Raw genomic sequence first — 13502 nt, forward strand, 5'->3', positions numbered from 1 at the left:
TCATGTGGTTACAAAGAATGGCAGTAGCCTTGAAAAAGTAACCGACGTAGTAGTGGCTTTATAATGATCGCTTAATTGTGCTCTTATCTCAAACCACAAGCAGTGTCCAGGCTACACATTAGTTCATATTTCTATACTTGTCATTTATTAAGCACATTTCCATCACAATCATTTCCTTGTGCATTGACAAAACAACAGCACACACCGAGGACAAAACAAGGGCACACCACCAGGGAAACACATTTGTTAGGGAATACAAATTTTGCCACAACTTCAGTAATGTTGACCTGTCTTTACTTGGACTACTTTTGTAGGTCGTGTAAGGATGTAGATCTCCAGTTAACCCAATATTGTCTTCAAAATGTTCAACAAATCGCAAAACATCACTCATACAAAAACTATTTTTCATAAAGCTGTCACTAAAATGCCCATATCCATTATGAATATCAGAGATAAAAAGTGAATTCAGAGCAGAAATGCAGCTGCCAGAGGTTTTTTTCTGCAATATTTAGCTCCGAAGGACAAAATCAGGTCACCAACATTGTAGCTAGTGTATAGTAACTACTTTAAAATTTCAAAAGAGAGAAGCAACCATTCCCATGCTGTCAGTGTATCTGTGTGTGTTAGTCATGCCCGCTGCTGTGTAGCTGGTAGCTAAGCAGGAAGCTCCACTGGTCTCATCTGATTAAGTCATCCTGAGGCTAGAGCTCATCTCTCGACCTTCACTACTGGACAAACTATGTCACTGTTCTGTTAAAACCACACAGCTTTTTCACAATTAAATGAAAATTTGATGCCCATACATTTTTGACATTTTACAATGCATTTCCAATGAATGTTGGGCTTGGTCCTACAGTCTTAAAAGCTGCTATAGGGGACAGTGTCAGATGTGAATTTTAGTAATAAATAAGTAGAAGGCAGAATTGATGCTCTTCACGCAACATTGCACACATGTGGTGGTGATTTATCACTTTCACTGTGCTTTCACTTTGCTGTTCACATTCTGAGTGTTTTTCTCTTTGGGTCTTTACATTTCAATATCATTTTTCTTGTTACAGGGTGTGATGAAAAGGAATACCTCCAGTGAGTATCAAACATATATTTTGTTTCTGCACCTTATTTTTAATGATGGTGAACTAGTACAAAGTGGTGCAAGAGGCAGGTGAAGTGAACAGCTTTAATTTGTGTTTGCAGGTGAAGAGATCGCTAGACCGAGACGCTCTGTACCCACTGTGGCCCCCACACCAGCTCCAGCACCCCAAGCCCCCAGGTGTGTGTTTCATGTTGGAAGTGATTTTTGTCCAGAGGCCTTTCACTAGTTCCCATATCTGCTGTTTTGAGAAACTCTGTATGTTTTAGCTCCATTTGTGCTGGAAGAACAGCACCCTCTTCCTGTTTTGTGCTATAAAGCAATATCTATTTGTGCCGTAAAGCAATTATAGTAATCATACTGTCTCACAGTTAATGTGTCACATATCACCTTTAAATTCAGTAAGTACCTTTTCTTATTAACATTAAGAATTCAAAATGGAATGCTGTTATGACAGAACATTCCTCTATGGAAATCACTGAGAATGAAAGCACTGTCATCAGCAACTGGATGACAGTTGGATTTACATTTTGAATTGACTGGGTGCATCAAGTGTCAATGTCCCGGTTTGAGCTCATTACCTGTCACACAGTGCAACACATCAGCATCAGCTCTTGCCTTTTTGGGAATTTGGCCAGCCTATCCAACCATGATGCATTCTGCCATGTGCAGACGAGCTGTGGGACTAATCAGTCCAATAGGCCAACATCTTTATTCACCTGCCTCATTCAGTCAGCTGAAGATTTTCTCAAAGATTTGAAAATGTCCCCTTTCCCCTAAAAACTTTTCCCTTTCCACATTGTTATAATATTCTTGGTCATTTCACCAGCATCCCATGTTAGTCCTGGTTCAGTGATTCCTTCTGCATGTGATTTAAGAATTTAAACTTCCATTGTAGCTGTATGGCTTGGTTTCTTTGAGTTGGGACCCAAACTGGGTTGTGGGCTTACTTTTGGTTGATCTCCACATGACAATAGTAGTGATAGATTCATGAGCCTGCATGATCCCATGTCAACAGATTAAATTACTTCTTTGGGTCCTAGGCCAAGAAGGTTCCAGAATCCTGGGTGTATGGGAACCTTTGATTGAACCAACAAGACAATAGACAATTGATGGTTTCCTAACAACTTAAGCACCAAGTCAGACTAATGTTTTACAGATAATCACCTTACCGAAACATGAAACAATCGCTTTTTCTCAGAGGTTATCAAAAATAGTTTGTCAGGAGGGCAACTATATGCTTAATAAGTTCAAGGAATCTGCAAGAGCTCTCACTGTGTTTATCCACCCTAAAGGCCCATTCACATCTAGAGCGATGACTATGAAGATAACTATAAACAAAATAAAAAAATAAATAAAAAAATCAAATAATTCTAAGTAAATAGAATATCTGTGTTCCCACTACAACGATAACTATAAAAACATCCAAAACTATAACTAGATTTTTCTGAAAAAGAACATTAGTGGGACAGCTAAAAAATACACAGTGGATATTCTTCTGTTTTTAACTGAAACTTTTGCTTTTGTCTGGCTCCAGTCAAGAGATTTTGGATGCGGGGTAAATGTAATTTCTCAGTTTCCACTTCAGGAGTTTTGGGCCACCACAGTGAGAATATTGCGACGACTGCTTGAAAAAAATGTTAGCATACTTCCATATCCCCCCAAAATACAAACAAAGATAGTACTGAAACTGAACTGAAACTATGGCTATGGTTATGCTTGGTATTTCAGTGCAGTTTTTGAGATCTGATTCTAAAGATCGCTATGCATCCACACGCTACGAGTCTCCTGTGGCTATTTAATATTTGCCTGAGTTACTTTTTCCTGCTCTCACTCTCTATCACTTCACATTACTCTATACACATTGCGGCTGGATTACCTCCAGACTACATAGTATTCTGATCACAATGAGAGCCCGACCACTTCAATATCTTCATATATCTTGAAGATCTGATAGAAATGAGAGCATTTTTGCGACCTGCCAGACCTGTCACTTGATGCATCCTGATAAAAGTTGCATTGAAATGACACAGCCTAAAATGAACCAACTGCATTTTAATAAAACTCCTTTTCATATCTTTGTCTCCTCTGTCGCAGCAGTCAACAAGCACCAGTCCCTGAAGACGCCACAGCCTTATTTGGGCCTCCGCTGGAAACAGCGTTTGGAGAACAGAAAACTGAAGGTAACTCTTTTCTTTAATTTGAGATATACAGCCGCTTCCCTCTGTGTGCAGAGGGAAACAAATTCTTCTTCCCTCTGCATGTATTTCCTTAACGTTCTGTTTCTGTCTTTGCGTGTGCGTCTCTGTCTGTCTGTATGTGTGTTGACAATTTATACCAGTGTTTTTTTGTGTCAAGATGTATGAGCAATGAAAAAGGCCTGCTGAACACGTTATGACACTTACTGTCTCTAAGGCTGCCAGCTAAGCCTTGCTTGGCTGTCATAGCAGATACCTTCTCTTCTCTCTCTGTCTCTCTCTCTCTGTCTCTCTCTCCCTCTCTCTCACCCCCCCCCTCCCCTTTTGCTAACATCAGTATCCTTCCTTCAGGCTCACTCTGCACTTGTCGATTCACTCCATCTGTCTTTGCCAAGGTCAAAGTTCAGATTGGTGCCAGGACTTCATTTTGGTGCTCAGCGGTGCTTGTTAACATGTAGATTTCTGCCCTCACCCACTCTTCCTCCAGTCCTGTAGGATTTAGTGATGCATGCTGGGGGAAGAGCCTCTCAGCTGTTACGCAACTGCCTTTTGAGGCATAGCTAACATCAACACAGCACAAATTCCCTTTTTTATACATTCATTCAGACAAATAAATATAGGATGAGAAAACGCTGCAGGTTAATGACGTGTTTTAGTGATGATGCCACCTCTATGTTCTGTCCCCTCCTGAACCTAGTGGTTCTGTCTGGGTCCGATGTGTGGGGGGCTCCTGAGTCAGAACCAGAGTCCACTTTGACAAGACCCTTCCCCACCGGAAGTAAGTTGTATTTTTCCCCCGCTAACTGTGCTGCACCTCCTCCTCTCCCTGGAATGACTGCACGGACCCATCCACTCACCTCATGAATCCCCCCATCAGCCGACTAACGAGTGGACCGGCACACTGAGCTGGGGGAGAGAGAGACTGTGAACGAGTGTGGCAGTAACACTCTCCCTCTCTTTCTAAACAGCCGACGCTAACCTCCTTCATTTCATTAGTCATTTCACAGACGGATGATTCAATGTTGGTCGTGGCTTATTGGATTGGAGAGGTTCAATACTTGGACTCCCTCACCACCTCCTCTGCCTCCTCCCCACATTTGGCATGGTGGTGAATGTACTGTGTCGCATGGTTGCTGGTTTGTTGGATTGCCCCTCCCCCTCCCCCTCCCCCCGAGTTGATGTGGTGTAACGTTTGACAAGTGGCGTTACTGCTTTTTCTGTATGGACCCAAATTCTCTAAAGCTTTTTGTCATGACCTTAAAAGAATTTGTGTGCTGCTGTGCAGGCTAATGTTTTTTTAGGTTACTAGCATACTGCCTCAGGTTGTAAGGACTTGAAGGCTTTGGCAACGCTACATAGCCAGATATCTCATGCAAAATGTATCCAGTCAAAAACCCTCAGCGGTTGACGCCACTGCTTTCGTCAGAAAAATTTGGAGACTGTTTTTTTCATTTTAATCCCAACCTGCTCTTGAAAACCACTGGGGTTGGATAGGCACTAACCTCCAGGGGGGCACCTGTTAACACTGATGGGGCTTCTCATGTTTTTTACTGATTATATCATTGCAGCACCGCCTCCGCTTCCACCCAAGAACGTCCCGACGTCTCCCCCGACGACCGGCCCCCCCTCTGCGGACGCCACCGGTAGGAAACCCTCTCATCTCTTCCTGACGCCCTCTATATCACACCATCAACTGGGAACAAAAATTCTTCACTTTATCTCAGCAGCCTCTCTCTCTCTCTAACTTTCTCTAACTCTGTAGACAGAGACAGTCTTATCTGTCTCTGTCTATCTGCCTGTCTGCCTGTGTCCTTTTATCTATTTATGTTACTAGTCCATACCCGGGGATGCGTGCACCACAACTCCGCGCAGACTTGCCAAAAATGCGCATAAACAACGTCAATTTAGGAAAATGGAAAAATCAGCTTCGTCAGTCCCTGCCTATGCCAATGCTCAATGCCCATGTGCAGTTTCAGATTGATTGGCCAACCCATTGAGGAGCAAAATGGATGCAGACAGACAGACAGAGTTTTCCTCATTTTATAGTAGGATTTAAAAGGCCATGTGACCTAACCAGCAATCCCCAATCATATTCCTAGACTATATTTACACTTTGCATTGAATTTTGTCTCAATAGGATTCAAAGATGATGATTTATAGACAGGTGTAAATTATCCGAGTACATGTAGATGCATCAAGATACATCTTTTATCTGCATTGGGATTTTAATGTCATGCGCAAAATGCCATCTTATTGATAAACTTGGTCATTGATTGGTCATTGGTTGTCTCTGTTTCAGAAGTTTCAACAGAAGCCGAGGGTTCCACCAGGAAGCCCTCGATAGCTGACTTGGACAACATCTTCGGCCCAGAAGAGGCCACCACTGCTGGGGAAGATGAAGGTGACAAGTGGGTCTGCTTCAGCGAAGAATCGTCTGACAGACCGCCCCTACCAAAGGACCCCGCACCTCCTCTCCCCTCCTCCCCTCCTCCTCCAGAAGAACCAGCACCTCCGCTACCTGCCTCCCCGCCTCCGCCTGAAGACCCCGCCCCGCCCTTGCCTACATCGCCGCCTCCTCCGGAAGACCCTGCGCCTCCTCTTCCTCTGTCCCCACCCCCGAAAGAAGAGCCCGCGCCCCCTCTACCGACCTCCCCGCCCCCGTCAGAGGAGTCCACTGCGCCCCCTGTCCCCTCAGTCCCCCCTCCGACCGAAGACCCTACCCCTCCCTTACCCACCTCCCCACCTCCTGCACTAGAGGAGCCTGCGTCCCCTCCCACTTGCCCTCCCCAAGCCTCAGTCCCTCCTCTTGACTCGCCCCCCAGCGTCCCAGCAGTCCCTGCTCCCAAAGCAGCCACTCCTCCTGCAGCGACTCCTCCTGCTGCCGAGGAAACTGCGACACGCTCCGTCCCGCCGCCCCTTGTCCTGTCTCAGGAGGAAAAACCCAAGAGTCCAGACGCCACCTTACCCAAAGAGGAGGCGGGTGAAACGATCAACTCGCCCAAAGATGCTAGTCAGGGCAGCCGGAGTACGCCTCCTCCACCTCCTCCCCCCACCTACCGGGCTGTGGTGTCTTCACCGGGTCCCACCTCTGGAGGTGGCGGCACAGGTAGCGGTAAGTAGTCCATGATTGGTCACTCTTACTGGGATATAGCTGCCAAGTCCAACCCCCCCTCCACACCTTTCCCATGAGGTCCAACCTCATAAGTAGCTAGTTTTCTAAAGCACGGCCCAATGGGACTCACCAGGACAAATTGCTTACAATATGGGATCAAAAGCACTGTTTCTTGAACATTATCCCTGTAGGCAACAAGGTGCAGAAAATTAATGTTATGGTGGAAATTGAATGATATACCGTCAATAAAGAGTCTGGCCTGACCATCTGTGTTTGGCCCTTGAAGGGAAATTCCCTTAAAACCAAAATCTTGATTAGTATCTTCATTAGAATCTGGAGTCTTTGCTAAAATCTCTAGAGGGCAAAGCCGCTTAGAGCTAAGATTGATGGGAAAAAGCCTATTGTCTGAATCTGTCTGAATCCGTGCCCTAAAAACTTGCTGAATCACATCTAGATAATACCAAGCATGCTCCGAGGACAGTGACTGTTTGTCACACTCTGGGCCTGGAGCTCTTCACACAAATGGAACTGTGAATACGCTGTGACACTTTCCTGGTTGTTGTACCGGTCAGATGAATAGTAATACCAGTAGCATCCATATAAATGAGGTTAAAAGTACGATGTGATTTGATTGGAGTTCTACAAATTCCCTTTTGGCCGACTGCACCGTCCCCGTTGTTTAACTGAACTGAACAGCGGTGACAATTCCCCATTTTTACCTCCGCCAAGGAGGTTGTGTTCCCTGGTCTGGGGACCAGTAGTCAGCATCACTTTATTACTTTGATTATGAATACCAAGTCTAAAACTTTTCTTCTTATACCAACAAGACTACAGTGAACATGTAGGCATGAATCATATAGTGTACCCTGTGGGGCAAAAAAATCTGAACATTTCAAATATCCATTATATGGGGGACAAAAGTGTTAATTCCTGGTAAATCTAAAGGGATACAGAATATATAACTGGGTGGAGAGATAGTCTCAATACAATGGAGAACATTCATCAAAATTAGGCCAGAGGTTCCCAAGAGGTACGGTGTGACTAATACCGAGCGCACAGACTAAAACAGACTGATGCTTTTCAAGAAATCATTTTGCTTGGTTGCAATTATTGATATTAAGATCTTTGGAAAAATCCCAAATGCCAGTGGTGACAACAGATCCCCCAGGACAGCTCAAATTGGAGGTTGCCTGCTCTTAAACCTCTCTAGAGGTGTGGATGCTGAAAAGGGAAAGTGTTCTATTAAAGTGAAATAGCGATTTTAAAGGAGAACTGAAGTGAAATAATAGTCATAGGGGAAAAACTGGGACTTCAGCCTATATAAAAAGTAAGTGATGGCCGATGACATCTCAGGGTTATTTGAGTGACCTTCTGTCAAAGTAGGAGTATGAGAAATCTTCCCCCTCTCAAAACACCAAATATGCATTTGCTTTCAGTCCCTCCATTCCATGTCAGCTTTCCTCTGAAGCTGTGAAAGCCGTCTACAGCAGAGCATGGAGACTAGGACTATATGTAATCTAGAGAGACCAGACATTGTGTTGAACTAAACTAAAGGTCACTTCATGATGACAGTACACAAAGAGAACCGGAGCCAAAGCTTGTCAAGCACACTGCTGACACAGCGTGCCGTCGGAGCTGGGATAAGAGCGGGAGTTCTTGGTCGGAAAGCCTCGCTCCACTATGGGAAAACCGTCCTCTTAGATAAACAGCGAGGGGCTGACGCTGTGACACTTTCCTGGTCGTTGTACCGGTCAGATGAATAGTAATACCAGTAGCATCCATATAAATGAGGTTAAAAGTAAGATGTGATTTGATTGGAGTTCTACAAATTCCCTTTTGGCCGACTGCACCGTCCCCATTGTTTAACTGAACTGAACAGCGGTGACAATTCCCCATATTTACCTCCGCCAAGGAGGTTGTGTTCCCCCCTATTAGTTTGTTTATTTGTCTGCCTGTCAGCAGGATATCTCAAAAACCTATGAACAGATTCCCATTAAATTTGGTGGACAGATAATTATCGGGGCCAAGAAACAAGATTTTTGTGGTGATCTGGGATTTCCGCCATTAGACAATTATTAATTTTTAGTCATAACTATGAAACTAACAGAGGTAGAGACTTTGTTCCAAATCCTAAGGGTATGTTTGCAGGGTCAAGAAATCAATTTCACTTAAAATTTAAGTGATAGGATTGATGACTTTGAGTGTAGCAGCAAGTTGGAGAATTGGCAGTGGCTCTCTTGAGTGCCTTCTAGTTAACGGCATATTTCACTTTAGCAGAACATTATTAGAACATTATTATTTTTTAGTGCACATACTTTTATAGGAGTTCGGGAGTTCTTGGTCGGAAAGCCTCGCTCCACTATGGGAAAACCGTCCTCTTAGATAAACAGCGAGGGGCTGAGTTGAGTTAAGGCTGTGCTGTTTTGTGCGAGCTCTCATAGGAATACAAGCAAATTACAAGATTATTGCATGGTTTTTGTGGTGTCATTTGATAACTGCTTCAATTACTTTAACTCCTGTCCATTAGAGTGCAAGGGACTGATCCATTTAGTTCCACTTAGTTCAAACCCATTAAGCACCATTGAAATTACTGTCTTGTGCAAAGGTTTGTGCTGCACTTGACTTGGAGTTCTACGAAATAATTTTAAAATGTGATTATTTGGGATTATTTGGGATTTTTGCCTGAAATCTATGTATCTAAGTATCAAAGAGAAAAGACGGTTCTAGACATTTTCTAATTAATGAAAAAATCTGTTGTGCTCAAGTATGCACATCTGTTGTTTCAATTGGGCTTAAATAACAAAAAGGCCATTCCAATTATCTTCACTGTTAGATAGTCAAATACTTGTAAAGATGGAGTCTTTCCAGTCAGCATCTGCCCTGCATTCGCACTGCAGGTGTTTCCAAACAATTCATTTCATAGATGGAGCAACAGTGCAGCAGTAGTGAAGCAAGCATGTAAAAAGTGGAGCGATTCTATGATGTTGATGAAGAAGCCCCTACTGTGTGTGCTGATGTTTTGTTCTCCTCTGCAGGCTCCTCCTCTCCGGTGCGACCTGCCACCCCGTCATCGGCTAACCCCACCCCTCCGCCGCCTCCGCCCCGCCCTCCCTCACGGCCCAAACTGCCTCCAGGGAAGCCCACTGTAGGGGATGCGGTAAGTTGTCTTGTTATGAGAACAGTGGCTGCGTTTACATGCATGGAGTCTACCGGCCACCAGAAGTATGAAAAGGTGCAGCCACCAGCTACACACCACCCACCCACCACACGCACACACACACACACACACACACATTTGACTGAGGTTGCTTCTAATACAGAGGAAAGGAATGATGATCCCTATACTAATAGTAATAGTAAGTACTGCTCACTGCTATGTTTTTTGTTGACATCAGCACATCATCATCATTGGCGAAAACCAAAAGTGAAAGGAGTAAGATGTTTACATGCCACTGCAACCCATTTGATATCAGAGTAAGCCAGGCATCTTAACCGGGTTTCTCATAATCGGAGCTTAACCTGGTTATTCTGACCGAGTTATGACGTTTACGTGCGTACGACCCAAAACCTCAGCCAATGATGATATACAGTGGGGGGAAAAACCTTGAACAGTCTCTTTTTCTGTCTGACTCTTATCTTTCCTCCCTCCTACTGTCTCTCCAGAATCGTCCGTTCAGTCCGCCGGTCCACTCGGCCAGCCCCCCTCCCATCGCCCCCCTGGCGCGGGCCGAGAGCACCTCCTCCATCTCCTCCACCAACTCCCTGAGCGCCGCCACCACCCCCACCGTCGGTAAAGAGCTCTCGGTGTCTGTGTCAGGTGTGTGCACCATCGCCCATCACTAGCTGTGCTGCTGTTGCCCGTCGGCTGTGGTCACCGGGGTTCAGTATTTCTCCACTTGTTTTGTTGTTTTGTTTTCTAGCAGTGGTAGCTGAATTTAACTAAAAGTTTATTATCGATTTTATGCGCTAAACAACCGCTGGCCTTGTGCGCGTTTGTGTTTTCGAGGTATGAGTCATGCTTGCGTCTTTATATTTAAATTTTTTCTCTAGAAATGCAGGCGGTTTTCTAGCAGTGATGGCCCGTGCGCCTGGCCATGTGGCGTGTATCTTTCATACACCATTAACTACTGTATGTGTGCATGTAGGCTGTGGCTACATTATCTCCACAACTAAAACCTCAGTGGAGTTTCATTGGAATAACTGTTAATACGCTAAAAAAAAAAACTACAATCACTCTCGATTTCACTTTGATTTGGATTGGGGCCAGTTACTCTCGGTATGAGGTTTCTTCATTTGAAATAAGAATTAATTAGTCCTAAAGGTCTTATTGATATATTATTAAGCTGCATGTAAATGTCACTGTCTGCCTGGGTTGGGTTTACACACACGGACACATTCACTCAAATGCGCTCTCTCTCTCACACACACACACACACAGGGTATGAGTGGGAGGTTTGAGTGTGAAGCAGCGGCGTTAATGTAAAAAAGCAGGCGTTCTCGGCAAACTGTCCGTTAATGAATAAAGATTAATGACAGGCGGTTCACTACATGATCTAATTTTAGGGAGGTCAGTGTGCAAGGCCTCTGCAGTGCAGTGTTATGAGTGTACAATGCTAAATCTCACTAGACTGTAGCATGGCTGAGTCATAATAGATTTAATAAATACACACTCTGCAGGCAGCAGGAGTTACATTAGAAAAAATTTGGTCCCTGGTTGGAGGCTAAGGCAAAACTTGCTCTATTGAATCCAGAGTGGAACATTATAAATTGTCAGTTCAGTGTGGTGCGTTCAGTGTTGGGCCATCATACCCCTACATTTATACATTATTAATTCATTATGGCTTTATTGCATACACCAAAAAGCCTGTGGGCTTGGCAGGCATAAAAAAAGAGAAAGATTTTAATTGTTGATGTGTTATTATAAGCCCCCCCCCCGGCTATCCAAATGCTTGTCGTTTTTGATGATCTCATGGCATCTGTTGGTGATTGAGATGTTCTGCTTTTCCATTTTTCATCCTGTCATTTTTTTGTGTGCATGAAAGTATTTTTTAAGCCATTGTTCTCATGAACATCTGATTTTTCCAAAATTCTTTTTCCTTTGTTTGATTTGCATTTCTTTTTTTTGTTCTTGTTGTTTTGCTCTTTGTTTGTCTCTTCTTTATTTGTCCTGTGGCTTGTCAGAAGACGATGCTTATGTAGACAAACTGCCCACGTTTGAGAGACACTTTGATTCGTTCGCAGGTATAGTAAAGTTCCCCTGAGAGAGGAGAGGGGGAGGGGGAGGGGGGGTGTTCCTGTGTGATGTTTGAATCTGTCCGATGCCCATTACCCAGAATGCATTTGGCGTAGGGGGGTAAAGGCCATCGCTGAGAGTGCTTTTGTCTTTTCTCTGTTAATGCCAGTCATGTACAGTCAAAAAGGTATTGGGACAGTGAGCTACCATAGGCCTTTTTTTTTTTTTTTTTTTTTTTTTTTTTTCCGCATTGTCACATGGTTCAAGAAAGCCCTTTTTTTTATGCCCCACATTCATCTTTTCACGCTAAATGTATCTTAGCTGATGAGCCAACAAAACAAGATGGGTCATTGTCCTAATAGTTACCTTTTTGACTAGACTGCTTTAGGTCTTGCTCACAGATGTAGGGACACACCACGCATTCATTTTTTTTCCCTCCTTTCAAATGTGGCAGCATTTTTCACGAAAAAGTCATTTTTCTACATTGTTTTGTTCTTGTCAACTCGTACCTTCCCACACCACACATTTCACAGATCGGTAGTCTCTCTTTCTCTCTCTCTCTCTCTCTCCCTTGGTATCTCTCTGTGTCTTTCTGTCTGAATATCTTGCTCTCTCTCTCTCTCTCCCTTTCTGTCTTAGTCATTCTCTCATATCTCTGTTGTTGCTCACAGAGACAAAATCTGCCAGAAAAATGAAAGCTGTGGTGACACAAAGAGCTGCATCTATAGGATCGCATTTATTATATTTTTTTCAAATAAGTTAAAAAGCCTTGCATCTCCTTTAACCATCTGCCCACACATGAGACTTTCTCTCTGTTTTTATGACTGTGCATTTGTGGCTGTCTTTCCCATGTCACCATGGCAACCTCCTGTCTCTTGACGACAGTTATTGTGTGTGTGTGTGTGCAGTGACTCCCAGATACCTTTACTCTGAGCCTGCACCACAACAGTGTGTGTGTGTGTGTGTGTGCAATGAGCATTTCTCAAGAGCTCCTTATCTGTGGGCCCTTGAGATCCACATTCACACTCTCACTCACTCTCTCCCTCTCTCTCACTCACACACACACACACTCACACACGTTGTCAGATCAGCGCTGCTGCTTACAGAGCCGTTTGAAGTCTGGCATGAGAATTAGGCTGCTGAGCGGCTGCAGCTGTTTGGTATTCATGCCACCCTCTCCCCGCCTCTGGAGTAGAGCGACGCGGCCTCGAGTTCAGCCAGCCTCCGGCGCCCCTGACCGTAACCCCGGTCCCCGGTCGACCCCGCCGCTCCGCCCCTGACACCCACCCTTCACACCTGCCACTCACACATCCCATCCATAGAAAGATACCTCCAACCCCCCCATCTGAACTCCTGCCCTTTTGTTCTCCTCATTAAGCACTCCTCCGCTCTCGTCTCTCCATCACCTGCTACTCTTTCGGTCCGCTCGTTCCCCTTGTTCCCACCAGTCACCAGCGCACCTTCACCAGTGGGACCCCACCACATAGCAATATAGTATGGACTAGAACAGGCATGATGTAATGATGATTTTCTTTAAGTTCATGTGTATCTTCCAATGCCAAATGACCATATAAGTGATTTGAATGAACCGCTTTTGTTTGACATGTCACATTTAATAGTATGCAGTCAATTTGGGGCAAAAAGCGGCATATGTGAACGTGTCCCATAGGAATGTTTGTTCTAGTCATGCTAGCTCTGGGTCCCACAGCCCCTCCTCCTCCTCCTCCTCCCTGCACTCTGATCCCAGTCTCGCGGCCGCCCCCTGCAGGGTGTTTTCAGACACGACAGCCTGCCATCCATCTGTTTCATAACGCACACAGAGGAGGCACGGTGGAACATGGGAGCTCAATATGACATTGAGCCAAAAGA

General features: G+C 44.5%; 2 protein-coding genes across 3 annotated transcripts in view; one reads left to right on the forward strand and one right to left on the reverse strand.

Annotated features, from left to right (window-relative positions):
• The window catches only part of c9h1orf53 (chromosome 9 C1orf53 homolog), a 485525-nt gene that overhangs the window by 465424 nt on the left and 6599 nt on the right, over positions 1-13502 (reverse strand). The gene's annotated exons all lie outside the window — the stretch shown is intronic.
• sgip1a (SH3GL interacting endocytic adaptor 1a) overlaps positions 1-13502 on the forward strand; it is an 88557-nt gene that overhangs the window by 61991 nt on the left and 13064 nt on the right. The window contains exons 10-17 of one of the 2 annotated variants that reach the window (XM_078285833.1): positions 1059-1083; positions 1195-1270; positions 3188-3273; positions 4857-4931; positions 5588-6400; positions 9436-9557; positions 10064-10217; positions 11582-11641. In XM_078285833.1, coding sequence (XP_078141959.1) covers positions 1059-1083; positions 1195-1270; positions 3188-3273; positions 4857-4931; positions 5588-6400; positions 9436-9557; positions 10064-10217; positions 11582-11641 — 1411 coding nt within the window. The remainder of the gene's footprint in view (positions 1-1058; positions 1084-1194; positions 1271-3187; positions 3274-4856; positions 4932-5587; positions 6401-9435; positions 9558-10063; positions 10218-11581; positions 11642-13502) is intronic. The other variant, XM_078285832.1, reaches the window with a different exon arrangement.

Source organism: Centroberyx gerrardi, chromosome 9, assembly GCF_048128805.1.
Source record: "Centroberyx gerrardi isolate f3 chromosome 9, fCenGer3.hap1.cur.20231027, whole genome shotgun sequence".
NCBI classification, from domain to species: domain Eukaryota; kingdom Metazoa; phylum Chordata; class Actinopteri; order Beryciformes; family Berycidae; genus Centroberyx; species Centroberyx gerrardi.